Source organism: Bos indicus, chromosome 10, assembly GCF_029378745.1.
Source record: "Bos indicus isolate NIAB-ARS_2022 breed Sahiwal x Tharparkar chromosome 10, NIAB-ARS_B.indTharparkar_mat_pri_1.0, whole genome shotgun sequence".
Taxonomy (NCBI): Eukaryota; Metazoa; Chordata; class Mammalia; order Artiodactyla; family Bovidae; genus Bos; species Bos indicus.
The window spans coordinates 6,588,305-6,603,736 of NC_091769.1; the positions used below are offsets into that span (position 1 = coordinate 6,588,305).

The 15,432-nt window shown below is 40.3% G+C and overlaps 1 protein-coding gene across 2 annotated transcripts in view; it reads right to left on the reverse strand.

Annotated features, from left to right (window-relative positions):
* Positions 1-180: 180 nt before the first annotated feature.
* ANKRD31 (ankyrin repeat domain 31) overlaps positions 181-15,432 on the reverse strand; it is a 134,898-nt gene continuing 119,646 nt past the window's right edge. Inside the window, exons 26-28 of one of the 2 annotated variants that reach the window (XM_070796848.1) lie at positions 14,929-15,031; positions 2,230-2,292; positions 181-548 (exon numbers count right to left, since the gene is read on the reverse strand). In XM_070796848.1, the coding sequence (XP_070652949.1) occupies positions 403-548; positions 2,230-2,292; positions 14,929-15,031 (312 nt within the window). In that variant the 3' untranslated portion in view covers positions 181-402. The remainder of the gene's footprint in view (positions 549-2,229; positions 2,293-14,928; positions 15,032-15,432) is intronic. The other variant, XM_070796849.1, reaches the window with a different exon arrangement.

The window sequence follows — 15,432 nt, forward strand, 5'->3', positions numbered from 1 at the left end:
TACGTAGTAAGGTTTTAAGTTCTTTTTTGAAGTAGATTCACTTTACCAGGGACTTTTTAAGACCAATTATCACTCCTAGTTGTATCCTTACTTCCCATAGAGAACAACTGTTATTTATGCAAAAGTGAAGTGTTGATTTAAAGATTAAAAGTCTATGATAGTAAAAAGAAAGCCAGAGAGTCAATATTGTTTATGTCAAAAATGTCTTTAATTGCAAAAAGTATTAATCTTACTGTAATAGTTGAAGAGTTACATTTTTTATTATAGACATTATACTTACACATCTTAAGCAGCAGCTCATAAAATGTGTGTTAAATAGGTTCGCCAGTCCAAACAAGACGAAATATGAACATTGGCTAATAACATGAACAAATATCAAATAAGTTATTTAAAAGCAAGGCTTTAGAATGTTAGCTCCTCACATTCCACATAGAACTTCCAATGCTCATCCATTATATGGCATGGGAGGAATTCTTGATCGCTGCTTAACAGTATTTCTTTTATTTGAAGATAATGTGGGATGCTTTGCATTGATTCTTTGGAAGTTCCTGTTTAAAGAAGTGTCAACAAATTAGAAACTGCCTTTTGAAAAAATAAGATTTAAATTTACTTATTACAAACCTTAGACCCTAGTTAAGGGTATTAGCACACATAACAGGTTTTCTTGCCAGGTCATTCTTCACTCACTCCATTTTCTATACCCAAGAGAAAGCTGTAAGTCAGCACTAACCCATCTGGGAAGAAAGAAGCCTGTTTGCAGTCTAAAGTACCAAGGCAAAAAAAGGATAACTGGAGGTTCTGAAGGTAGTTAAACAAAGTCCCTCTATGCCTCCATTTCCAATAAACTGAGGGTAAAACAGTTGTGAAGATTAAATGAGACACTGCATGTGAAATGCATGGATACTGCCTAATACACAGCAACACTCAAAATACTAGCTGCTGTTATTTATTTATACTTCATATTTATTACTGAAGACATCGTTAGGCTGAAAGATTGGTGATCAGTTTTCTAGGTCACACAAACTCGGCTGTGACCTGAAACAAGTTATATGGCTTCTCTAGACTTCCGTCTCCTCTGAGAGGTGAGGGTAGATTATCAACGGGGTCCCTTTCGGCTCTGCCAATCTGAACCAATGATTCTAAAACTGGCTTCTTTAAGCTCCCTGACAGTCTCAGAGATTCCTGTCTTGGAGATTGGCTATATGACCTGTAAGTCACTCAGCTAATTGAATCTTATTCCAGGGATAGCACCAATATGCGTCTGTGTGACCTCAGCCAGGCAGTTTCAGATAGACACACTGTAAGTCCGAGAGCTCTGCTCATAATTCTAAGCAGTACAAATGTTTACACAGTTACACATCCACATAGATATCTGGGCTTCTAATACCCAGTACTCATTTACCCTTCTAGTGGTGACCCCACCCTAATTTGCCTCTGGAGGACGATCCTGTCCTGTCACACTTGGCCCAGGTGCTTCTGGTGAAATTGCTCTCCCCTGTGTGGCTGAACCACACTGCCTGCCTCTTATCAGCTCCATCTTAGGTCTGCAGTCCATCCCCTCCCCTTTCTGCATGACCACACCTTCGTCTGCTTATGAGGAATGTGCCCATCAACCCACTCCAGTATTCTTGCCTGGAGAATTCCATGGACAGAAGAGTCTGGAAGGCTTCAGGGGGTTGCAGAGAGTCAGGACTGAGCAACTACCACTCACTCACTCAAGGAATGTGCCCAAGCCAGATAAACTCCCTAACAACTTGCCTTACCCTTGCTTTCTACTGATGTGAAAACTGGAAGAATGCCTTTTGCTGAGGTATGGTAAATGGTCGTGAGACCCCCAGGGAAGGGCAGGGAGCTCCATCAGCACGGACCAGCCAGGCTCCTCCCTAGTAGTCAGGTTCTGTTCCTAGCTTTGGTCCCTTCAAGTCCTCCTTACCCTCTGCAGAGGCATGGAGTTCCGCTGTGAATGCTTCTGGATCATCTCCTGATCCCTCCTACCTGTATGGAAGTTACCCACAATAAACACTTCACAACTGTACTTTAAGGAGTTGCCTGCTTAGTTTTTTGGTCTTCAAGTTCCTTCTCAGTTTGGGGGACATTATTCAATATCTCTGCTTTTCAACATCTATCAGATTTGTTTAGATATAACCCAATCAGTGAACACACATTGATTCAAGGTAAGAACATGACCCATTCAGAGTAGAGTTACATGCAATGAGATCTTTGCTTCACCTTCTAGAAAAGAGTCACATCCAGGTTCTTCCCCTCTGGACTTGGATCTGAAAGCATGGAGCTCTGGAATGAGGACAGGAGAGGCTGTTACAAAGGAGCTAAGAAATGGAAAGTGAGAAAAACTAGTGGTAAGAAAGTGAGAAACACAGGCAGTGCCACTTCCTTGGTAAACCCACGGATGGTAGTGCTGTCTGAACCCTGGCTTAAGTCTGAAAACCTATTCCTAGTACACGAATCAACAAAATTTCTTTTTAGGGGGTTTTAAGGCAGTCTGATTTGGGTTTTAATCTGTTACTTATGACTCAAAGAATTTAAACATTTTTACAGATGGTCCATACGTAAACAAAATAATTCCTTTATTAGCAGCTTTGTTGTAGACAAAGCTGTCTATCTGAAGCAAGGTATCCCACCAAAGTTAGAAGTGGAGAGCATTCTTTCAGGAAAAACTCATGGAAATAAGTTTAAATGTGTACTTAAATTCATTTTGCTAATATTATCTTAGTTTCATAAGAGCAAGGATGGGCTTGTATACACAAAAAACCTATTTCCTCTCTCCAATGAGTGGGCCTTGCCTTGAAAGTCACAGACCCAAACATGGGCACTTGTGAAAGATGGCTGGGAGCACCTGCTGAGCTTTATCTTATCTGTAATGGGCGTAACCAGAAAGGATCAACACGGTGCTCACACAGCAAAGGTCACCAACAGAAGTGCAGGGTGATAAGCAGCAGCAGCTGCAAGGGGAGCGACCTGCCCATTTTTCCAGCTGACATGCTCGAAACAGAGGGGCCCAAATCTGGCGTGCTGAGACGACACACCTGAAGTGTTTGAAAGACAATGTTCTCAGATGGACGTCTGTTAACTTATTAACCCCTAGAAGTGGGGTATTCAATCAAGTAATGCTAGTGTTAAACACTCTGATGCTGGGAGGGATTGGGGGCAGGAGGAGAAGGGGATGACAGAGGATGAGATGGCTGGATGGCATCACTGACTCGATGGACCTGAGTTTGAGTGAACTCCGGGAGTTGGTGATGGACAGGGAAGCCAGGTGTACTGCAGTTCATGGGGTGGCAAAGAGTCGGACATGACTGAGTGACTGAACTGAACTGAGTGTTAAACATTCTTTTCCTTTCGCTTTACCATTCCCATCATTCATCACCTTTGTCAAATGAGGAAGTATGAAATGTGAAAGCTTTCTGTAAAACTGTAAAGTGTTATTCAACATTGCTTTGCACTCTAAACGAGCTTTGCTTGGAGATGATTTGGGTTTCTCTCTCCCTCATGGGCTGTAATAAATTGAGAGAAAGGGACCATTTTAGGCCCATCTCCTCTTTTTGTTGTTTTTTGTTTGTTTGTTTTAAGCAGTGCTGACTTTATCACCAAAGTCAGTAGGGTGTGATGGTTTTAATGTATAACTTTCTCAACAGGTTAGCTGTGATATACCCACAAGGGTTATTTGGTTGATAGTCTAGCTAGTAGCTGTTCACATGGCTTCTCTTTCAAAGGGACACAGGTCATGGCAGCCAAAATCCCACTCCTAGATCCACTTTTTACTGTTAGCATACTGTTAGTAATTAGAATTACTTCTGAATTTCCTGTAATCTCAGGACTTTAGGAAAACTGCAAGGGGCTCTGTGGTAACGGGCAGTGCCACTTCCTTGGTAAACCCATGGACAGAAGTCCTGGGAACACACAAATCCCACCACAAAATGCATATTAAGAACATCTTCTACTTTCTCACAGTACAGCCTCTTTTCCATAATAACCGGCCTGGAAAAATCAGAGATCACTCTACAAAACCCCTGCTCTCATCTCCGTTGCCTCTCTTGCCCTCTGCTGCCTCTCCCTTCTCCCCTGCCACCTCTTCTGCACCAGCCATCTCTGAACTCTGTCCACCACTCATTCCCACCCATTTCATTCCAGCTGGTGCTGCCAGGAGCCGGCGCCTTTGGCTGACCACAACTTCTAACACTTCCAAGTTTCTTTGTTGTTATCTACTTCTCGATACATTGGGACCGGGCGGGCAACAAAACAAAACAAAAACACACATATATACAGAAAACTGAGCTAAACAGGGTAATCCCCATGTAAGAATGCAGCACATTAATTTCAAATGTATGATCCTGGTTTGAATTGTGTTAAGTAACTATACAATTGCTACATTATCCTAGTACATAATAGTACAAGCTTCAAAATCATTTGAATCATTCCAGACAAGTAACATTCAGCAAAGTTAAAGACAAAGAGCTTCACTAACTTTCCTTTCTTTTTCGAAGCTGAACAAACCTTTTCTCCATATCCACATATGAAAGCGTATCTGAAAGCATCAATGCCAGTATATAATGTTTTTAAAACTCTTCACTTTTTCTTTTCATAAAAAATTAAATATATATGCAGTATACTATATGTACATAAAATGAGTAAAAATATATCGTGAGATGTATTATCAGTCTTCTGAGAAATAATAATAACCTGTTACTAACAGCAGCTGAGGACACAGTTACAGAACCAAGAGTCTCTTCCGTGGGTCCGCGTCTGGGCTCACTCTGCAAATCTCCTGGCTTCAGGGCTTTTACAGCTGAGCTCTTAGTGTTTTACTGTTGTCTATACTTTAAATTTGGCCTGTAGGCATGGTTTTCCTGAAACCCTCCCTCTGTTCCACCTCCCCTCCTACCCAGGTAACTAACGATAACAACCCAAGGTATATTACAGCCTTCTGTAGCTTGCTTCTGTGTTGACAGTATAGCGCACATTTGTCCATCAATTTTCAATACTCTACTCTTTGCACAACCATGTGAGACAAGAAAGGGAAAGAATCCAAGTAGTTGGGAAACTGGGATTGAGATTTTTAAAATTTAATAACTCATTTATAGTATTCAATATATTTATTGCACTTGCTGCTGCTGCTACTGCTGCTAAGTCCCTTCAGTCGTGTCCGACTCTGTGCGGCAGCCCACCAGGCTCTCCCATCCCTGGGATTCTCCAGGCAAGAACACTGGAGTGGGTTGCCATTTCCTTCTCCAACGCATGAAAGTGAAAAGTGAAAGTGAAGTCGCTCAGTTGTGTCTGACTCTTAGCGACCCCATGGACTGCAGCCTACCAGGCTCCTCCATCCATGGGATTCTCTAGGCAAGAGTACTGGAGTGGGGTGCCATTGCCCTCTCCTGAAGCAACTAAGCTAGTGAGTCACAACTACTGAAGCCCACCTGCTCCAGAGCCTGCCAGTTATTAATACAACGACTGAACCGGTGCCTTAGAGCCAGAGCACCACAACAAGATAATAGCTTCTCCAAATCACAACAGAGAAAGCCCAAGTGCATCAGCAAAATCCCAGTATAGCCAAAAATAAATAAATACTAAAACTAAAAAAAAAAAAAAGAATTTGGCAGGCTTTGGTCCCCAGGTTGTGCAAGTTTGTTAAGTACTCTTGGAATTTATTTATTTACTTACTTATTTATTTCCTCTTGGAATTTCCTTAGTGACTGAAATGGCTTTATTACTCTCCATGGGCCCTGATAATTTATGCTAACAACATGACCTACGGTTGACCCCTAGTTTAATAATGGGATAACTCAGGTTGTGAGGCTGGCCATTTCACAAAGACCAAGGAAGTGACTAGAAGTTTGGGGCTTAGAGCCAGGTGGGCTTATTAGCTTCCCTGGTGGCTCAGAGGAGAAAGCATCTGCCTGCAATGCAGGAGGCCCTGGGTTCGATCCCTGGGTTGGGAAGATAACCTGGAGAAGGCTATGGCAACCCACTCCAGTATTCCTGCCTGGAGAATCCCATGGACAGAGGAGCCTGGCGGGCTACAGTCCACGAGGTCGCAAAGAGTCGGACACGATGGAGCAACTTCACTTTTCTAAGGAGAGGAGAATGCTGGAGATGTTACTTAGTAGGTACTTAATAGGTTGCACAAAATACAGGCACTTAAATAGAAAAGAAAAGAAAACAAGTCTGGCCTCACCAGTGCAGTCTATACTCTTACTACAAGCCTTACTATTCCCATCAAGCTCTGGGCCAGTTTGGAAGGATGGGAACAAATAAAGCAAGAAGGACATACTTAAAAGACCTGCTTCCAAACTGGAAGCTCCCAGACACTGGAGTTTTGCTTCCACTCTAACCTGGACAGTCATGTTGGAGGTGGTAGCAGAGAGGGAATGAAGCAGCAAGACTCAGATATTGCATGGAAAATGCTTAAAAATAATATACTTTATAGGAAATGATTTTACTTTGGGTCCATTAGCAATTGTTCCTGTGCCATGGCTGCTGTGATCTGCAGTGATGTGAACTCACAGGCAGGGTGCTGTAACACCAGAAGCAAACACACACATGGAGTCTAAGCAGTCTGACGTGATCTACTATTCATTTTTCCCAGTCTTCACTGTGGGGAGGATTAATGTGTGGACTAGTGCTCAGAAGTTCTGTTCTGCTTAAGGGGCCAGACACCTCCTGGTCCTGAAGCCCCCAAGAAACAAAGAGGAATACGAGGATTTAAAAAGTTCTATGACTAAAAGAATTCTTGTGAGTGAGGAAAGGAGAAATTAGAACTCCGAGAAACATTAACTTAATCCATTATTTGGTCAAGAAATTATCTTCTTTGCAATGATAACCAAGGACATCTATTTGTAGCTTTGTGACAAAAAACTTATTCCATCAGCACTGTGAAAACTACCGAATCACCCCACTGGCAGGTAGGCACCCTTCTCCCTTTAATTTTCACTTTTACTTGAGGTAGACTCCCTAGACAAAGTCAGTGCCCTCTGAGACCAGTAAATAAAATTTCTGAACAGTAGCACATTTAGCCACCCAGAACAGCCAGGAAGAAAGCCATTTAATTGGGTCTTTGGCTCATCTTGACCCTAATCTCCAACAGGAAAGGCACAGCTAAGGAGACATTCTGCTCATGGACAGGATAGGGAGAAATAAATCTCCTTCAAGTAGTATCACTCCATGTTAGCTACTCTGCACAAGTCTGCTTAAAGTGAATTGCTAGATTCACTAGTAGGCAAAGGAATGGGCTCATGCAACTATTCATATTATCTAGTTGCCGAAACTAGCACTTCAAAAATGACAAATTAGTTTAAAAATAATTTTAACTTTTACTGTTCTTTTTCCTGTTTTTTTTTAATTCTCTTGATATGTCAAAACCAAAAAATAATCAGATTCATTATTTTAACTGATAGTTCACTTCAGACACACCTCTATCCCATTTTACTTCTCTTGCTCTCAAGTTTCATTATCTGTAAAACAGGTGCAAGACCTGTTCATGTATTAAAAGTTCACTTCTAACTTTAAAATTATTGAACTGAGACTTCAAGAACTTGTGCTTACAAATGAAGCATTCTACACTTCATTAAGATTATGGGATGAAACACCACTTACTGTAGTTAAAAATGAAAATTAAAATACTTATGTATACATTCTCATTCTGAATCAGAAATATAATTCCAATCAAAGGGAAATGATTAAGAATAATTTTAACAGACTGTAAAAATACATCTGCTCTAGTTATGATGGGGAAAAATTCTATTATGGCTATTTAAATGCAAAGTTCAATGCCTTCTGATAAAGGAAGGATCCTAACTCAAAAGCAGAGACATTACTTTGCCAACAAAGGTCCGTCTAGTCAAGGCTATGGTTTTTCCAGTGGTCATGTATGGATGTGAGAGTTGGACTGTGAAGAAAGCTGAGTGCTGAAGAATTGATGCTTTTGAACTGTGGTGTTGGAGAAGACTCTTGAGAGTCCCTTGGACTGCAAGGAGATCCAACCAGTCCATCCTAAAGGAGATCAGTCCTGGGTGTTCTTTGGAAGGAATGATGCTAAAGCTGAAACTCCAGGACTTTGGCCACCTCATGCAAGGAGTTGACTCATTGGAAAAGACTCTGATGCTGGGAGGGATTGGGGGAAAGAGGAGAAGGGTACGACAGAGGATGAGATGGCTGGATGGCATCACTGACTCGATGGATGTGAGTTTGAGTGAACTCCGGGAGATGGTGATGGACAGGGAGGCCTGGCGTGCTGCGATTCATGGGGTCGCAAATAGTCAGACACGACTGAGCGACTGAAGTGAAGTGAAAGGATACATATGGTGATAAAGTATTATATGATTGGATATCTAAAACTAAATTAATAATTTGGCATATATTTACAGGGAAGGGCTTCCCTGGTGGCTCAGCTGGTAAAGAATCCTCCTGCAATACAGGAAACCTGGGTTAGGACAACCTCCTGGAAAAGGGATCGGCTACCCACTCCAGTATTCTGGCCTAGAGAATACTATGGGCTGTATAGTCCATGGGGTGGCAAAGAGTCGGACATGACTGAGCGACTTTCACTACACTGATAAAATCAAAAGCCATCTGTGAAAATTGGACTGGAGTCAAGAAACAGACTTGATCATAATATTTAGAAGTTTAAAACTATTTAGGCCTTCATTATTCAAGGGAAAACTGAAATTAACAGGCAGTTCCTTAAGCTGAACTGGGTTTGAGGGACTTGATCGTACATGTAAGGTGTTCAGGTTTTCTGTGTATCTGTTGTACAGATGTGAACCCTGGAGTTCACATCCTGAAAAGAAGCTCCTGTCTACCCTAATGTATGTAGCATAATCCAGCAGGGGGATGGCACATGGCAAGTGCTCAACGGATCATTTGTTTTCTTCTCTTTCTTCCTCTATCAGTAGATGTAAACTACCAGGGTGAAAAAAAAAATGACCTGTTAAAATAGTGAAAAAGAATCAAAAGAGTTTAAATAGGAGCTGAAAGAAACACCCGCTGCTCTGTTATCAGGCAACCGGCTTCCTTGGGTGTTTAACTTTAACCACATCAAACAGAAGCACCTGTGAATGTTTGTCTTCTATTACATATTCTTTTACAGAGAAATGAAGCACAATAACAGCACTAAAATGAATAAAACTGTTTCTTTAAAGTCATGTATTTACAACAGATTACACATACGTCAAAGACTTTTCAAAACAAAAAAGTCTACTTTTTAGAACGGAAAAATTGTGTTCTATTTCCGAATGAACAAGTGATGTTAAATCCTCATGAAAGAAAATTATAAATTATATAATCAGTGTGCATTAAATGATAGCTTGGGAAAAGAAAAGACCTCAGGAGACACCTTTTTGTTCTGTTTTGCTTAGATAAATACACTCAGCTTCAGGTGTTTTGAGTGTCTTGGTACTATGGTGACAGGGGACATAAACATATAAAATTGACTTTCCAGGTAAATGATGAAATGTGATCTATATTAACATAATTTTTAAGAGAACTTTATGAAAAGTATATCAGTATGTTTATACACAGTGTTCACAAATGATGTAGAAGTTTTGGGAATGTTCATTTTTTCCTATTCCAATATATACTGAAATATCAATGAAGAGTCCCTCAATAACACAAAAGGGAACTATAACGAAGTACGCAGTGGAGAGAGAGACTTGGGAGGAAGCTGTGAAATTTTAAGGGAATATGCACCACAGATTCACTCCATTTTAAAGCTTAAAAGGACGTTAGAGATAAAGACTTCAGGGATTCAATCAACATTTCATTAACAGAATTTCATTTTTAAAGGTTAGCTTTGGTATGTTTAAAATCTTTTATTAGACTTAATATATACCCTCAAATGTGTTAATATACCACATTTTAACACCCTGTAGTCTATCAATATGTTGCCTCATGTTGCCAAGTTAACTAGTTTTTGTGTAGAACTCAAAAAAATAAAAAGCTCTTCCATTATCTCTGACTTATTGAAGAAAGTCATATTATCTGTTATCTTCAGGACTCAGGATTTTCTTGATACCATGAATCCAAAATGATATGTATTAACAGAAGTAAACTGGATGAGGGGTAAAGAGAAATAGTTCTTTTAAATTTCTGGATGAGAAAATGTGAAGGGCCATCACTTCTTTCTTTTTTCTTAAAGTATAGTTGATTTATAATGTATTAGTTTCTAATGTACAGCAAAGTGATTCAGTTACACATAATATGTTTTTCATAAGACACTGAATATAGTTCTCTGTGCTATGTAGTAGGACCTTGCTGTTTATCTATTTTACATTTAGCAGTTTGTATCTGCTAATCCCAAACTCCTCATTTATCCCTCTCCCACCACCCCTTTCCCGCTTTGGTAATCATAAGTTTGTTTCCTATGTCTGTTAATCTGTGTCTGTTTCATAAATAAGTTCATTTGTGCCATATTTTAGATTCAACATACAAGTGGTATCACATGGTATATGTCTTTCTCTGTTTAACCTACTTCAGTTAGTATGATAATCTCTAGGTCCATTCACGTTGCTGCAAATGCATTACTTCATTCTTTTTTATGGCTGAGTAGTATTTCATTGTGCATATATACCAGTCCTTCTTTATTTAAAAACTGTATTTATTTAACTGCATCAGGTCTTAGTTGCGGCACGAGGGTTTAGGTGCCCTGCGCCATGTGGGACCTTAGTTCCCCAACCAGGGGTCAAGTCCACATCCCATGGATTGCAGGATGGATTCTTAACCACTGGACCACCAGGGAAGTCCCCTACTACATCTTCTTTATCCATTCAGCTGTCAGTAGACATCTAGGTTGCTTCCATGTCTTGGCTACTGTAAACAGTGCTGCTATGAACATAGAGGAGCCTGTATCTTTTTGAATTATAGTTTTGTCCAGATGTATGCCTAGGAGTACCCACTCCAGTGTTCTTGCCTGGAGAATCCCAGGGACAGGGGAGCCTGGTGGGCTGCTGTCTATGGGGCCGCACAGAGTCGGACACGACTGAAGCGACTTAGCAGCAGCAGCATGCCTAGGAGTAGGATTGCTGGGTCATGCGGCAGCTCTACTTTTGATTTTTAAAGGAACCTCCACACTGTTTTCCACAGTGGCTGCACCAATTTACATTTCTACCAACAGTGTAGGAAGGTTCCCTTTTCTCCACACTCTCCCCAGCATTTATTTGTAAACCTGTTAATGATGGCCACCTCTAACAATGAGGTGGTACCTCACTGTAGTTTTGACTTGCATTTCTCTAACAATAAGCAATGATGAGTATCTTTTCATGTTCCTATTGGTCATTTGTATATCTCTGGAGAAATAAGACAGCAACCTTGCTTGTAATAAGGTTAGAGGCTTTACATTTTTCTGACTTGCCAGGTCTTTTGATTTCTTTTAGGTACCATAAAACCAGGTACAAAAGAATCCTAAATCAAGGAATGTTTAAATAAAACTTCAACAGTAGCCTACAGACCTGTTTTATAGATTCCTAGGTCCAGATCAAGGTAGCAAGATGCTAGTTGGCATACTGGTGCCTCCACAGTTCTCAAATTAGTGCTAACATCTGAAATTTCTAAAGGAAAGAAAATTCAGGATTTCTGGAGAGACATTAGTAACAGGAAACTGTTTATACTGCCGGCAACAGAAGCAGAATCCATTTTTCAAATTTCATGCTCCCTTAGCAGGTGATCTATGAGCACTCTGAGAAAGGAGATGTATGGCTGCGGAATATTTTTCTGGGCTCCAAAATCACTACAGATGGTGACTGCAGCCATGAAATTAAAAGACGCTTACTCCTTGGAAGAAAGGTTATGACCAACCTAGATAGCATATTCAAAAGCAGAGACATTACTTTGCCAACAAAGGTTCGTCTAGTCAAGGCTATGGTTTTTCCTGTGGTCATGTATGGATGTGAGAGTTGGACTGTGAAGAAGGCTGAGCACCGAAGAACTGATGCTTTTGAACTGTGGTGTTGGAGAAGACTCTTGAGAGTCCCTTGGACTGCAAGGAGATCCAGCTAGTCCATTCTGAAGGAGATCAGTCCTGGGTGTTCTTTGGAAGGAATGATGCTAAAGCTGAAACTCCAGGACTTTGGCCACCTCATGCAAAGAGTTGACTCACTGGAAAAGACTCTGATGCTGGGAGGGATTGGGGGCAGGAGGAGAAGGGGACGACAGAGGATGAGATGGCTGGATGGCATCATTGACTCGATGGATGTGAGTCTGAGTGAACTCTGGGAGTTGGTGATGGACAAGGAGGCCTGGCATGCTGTAATTCATGGGATCGCAAAGAGTCGGACACGACTGAGCGACTGATCTGATCTGATCTGACATGCCTGGAACTAGAAACTCTGAGGAGCAGACAACCTTTCTAATATGAGGAAGAACCTATATTTCTGCTTTGACTCTTAAGGATAAAACTAGGAGAAAGGTTTGCTTGATCTTCCTTCAAGAAGTGTGTGTCGTGTGTGTGTGTGTGTGTGTGTGTGTGTGTGTGTGAGAGAGAGAGAGACAGAGAGAGACAGAGAGAGACAGAGACAGAAAAAGGGAGAGGGGAAGGGACAGAGAATGTGAGTATGCAAGCCCTGGGGTGGGTATGCTTTGGAATCAAAGTGAAGGGCTGAATATAAAGAATTTTCAAATTATTACCTGCATAAGAAATCAGACACTACTAGTCATTCAGAGTCAGCTGTCAGGCTGGCTGCCTAAGAATCACTTCTAAAAACTCTGGGTCCTGGGCTCATCTCCAAGATTAGGTAGAACTGCAGTCAGGGTTAGGAACCAAAGGCCATGAATCACAACTCCTTCTAGTTCCTTAAACCCTTTAACTTCTTCACAACTGTTTTATTTTATGAGTTTCCCCAAAATGATGAGAAACATTTTTGAGGCTATCCTTAGAAAACTGGGGAAAATGCATCTTATTCTGAAGCCAGTTTTTGAGACAAAGGGCTCTGTGTAAAGTTAGGAACGTGCTGAATTATTGGATTTGTTGTAAGGGAGCGAGTGACCCTGGGAAGCCCTGGTTAGGGGCCTGGTGACAGTAATCCTGTTTGATTTTTGACTGGTTATTACAGAATTCTCATTTCTGTTTTGTACCTCTTTTCCTCATATATTGTCCCCAGCTGGTCTAAGACAAGGCCACTGGGGGAGAAAGCGGGAACGCTGCAGTACAGGAGGGTAACAACATTAGTTACGTCCACTTTTCATAAAGCTGCTGGCCTTTCCAACAACTCTGCAATCAACTGCTGACTGAAGACTGCATTCTCCTCAGTTTTCTGAAGGTTTATTCCATCAAATGAAGTGTATCAGTCTACATTAATAAGCAAAGCTTTATTCTAGCATCTAGGATTTATTGTTAGAAAATATGGGAAACTAACTAAATCATGCCTGAAAAGAAAGGAAAAATACCATTTTCCCTCTTGTGCTAAGTTGCTTCAGTCATGTCCGACTCTTTGTGACCTTATGGACCACAGTCTGCCAGGCTTCTCTGTCCAGGGCGTTTCCCAGGCAAGAATACTTGAGTAGGTTACCATTTCCTCCTCCAGGGGATCTTCCCAACCCAGGGATGGAACCGGCGATTCTTACATCTCCTGCGGTGGCAGGCAAGTCTTTTACCACTAGCGCTACTTGGGAAGCCATTTTCCTTTTATGACACTTAAAAAAATCTACCTTACCAATTTTTATTTGGAGCTTGAGTTTTTACATGAAGTCGCATTATTGAAGACTTGGCTGTCTTGTGATGAATTTTTCATATGCATTCTCTGCCATACTATTGTTAAAATGAAATGCTGCTACTGTGAGATGGGTTTTAATTGACCTATTATAGGTTTCTTTCAGATGGCACTACTTTAGGGACATTCAAGCATTCGCTGCTATTGTTTGGGCCTGTGGATAATGTACAGATTTAAAAATAAATCTTATTGCTGATATGTCCATTTCTTTCCCTGCGCTTTGTTATATCTGGGATGTAGTCAAACTTATCTGATTTAATAAGCATTTTTTTAAAAATGCCATGACTATTAAATACCTTGTTTACATACAGGTGAAATAAATTTATTCCAACCAAAAAAAAATCTACCTAAAATAAGTACATCATAGATTCACAGAGAAAGGAGCTGTGAGGAAAGGGTTATTCTTCTAGAAATTAAGTTAAATGGAGTTTAAATGGAGTGCTGTGAACAAACAGAAAATAATTTTTGGTGGGAATGTGGGAAAACTGGAACCCTTGTATACTGCTGGTAGAAATGTAAAATGATTCAGTTGTTGTGGAAAACATATGGCTGTTCCTCAAAAAAAGTAAATATATAATATATATTAGTAATATTGCAATTCACTCCTTGGTATATACCCAAAAGAACTGAAAACAGGTACATACAAATCTATGTATATACCTGTTAATAGTAGTGCTATGTCCAATAGCCAGAAAGTGGAACCCCAAATGTCAATCAAACGATGAATAAACAAATAAATAAATAAATGCCATTATATATATAATGGAAGCATAAAAAGGAATGAAGTGCTGAGAGATGTTACAGTGCAGACAGTCCTTGAAAACACTATGCTAAGTGAAAGATGTCAGACACAAAAGGTCATATATACTAGGATTCCACTTATGTAATATATTCAGAATAGGCAAATCCACACAGACAGGAAGCAGACCGGGAGTTCCCACGGATTGGAGGGGTGGAGAATGGGAAGTGCTGAATGGGTATGGGTTTCTTTTTGGGGTGATGAAACTGTTTTGGAACTCTTTTGTAACAGAGGTGGTGGTTGTACAACATTATGAATATACTAAATGCCACTGAATTGTTCACTTTAAAATGGTTATCTGAACATTAGGTGAATTTAACCTGAATGAAAAAAAAAAAAAAGACAAGTGAAATGCCTTCTCAGTGGATTAGGGTGTCGTTTTCCACAACTAAGAAATAGGTCTTGGTCTGCACATACCTGGAAGACAAGGTTGATGTTGTTGAGGTTCCAAGTTTGGGTCTGGAGGCATGGGTAATTCCTCAGAAACATACTTTAAAAGTTCCTTCCCCTGGTATGTTATCTGCACATAAGTAAACACAGAATTTCAAAATCATACAAAATCACCAGAAGCAAATGCACCTATCTCTTGCAAATTGTAACTCCAGTAGAGTACTGACTGTTGTATATTATGTATTGGCAAACTATAACTCACAGTCAAATGTGGGCTACCATCTTTTCTGTAACTAAAGTTTTTATTAGAACACAGTGATACCATTCATTTACTTAACATCTATGGCTGTTTTTATGCTACAAAAGGATCAAGTAGTTTTGACAGAGATCATATGCTCACAAAGCCTGAAATATTTATTATCTGTCTCTTTACAGAGAAAATTGTTGACCTCTGATATATATCATTAATTCTCTCATACATTCACTTACTCAACAAATGTTAATTCAGTACCTGCTACTTTACAACATAAA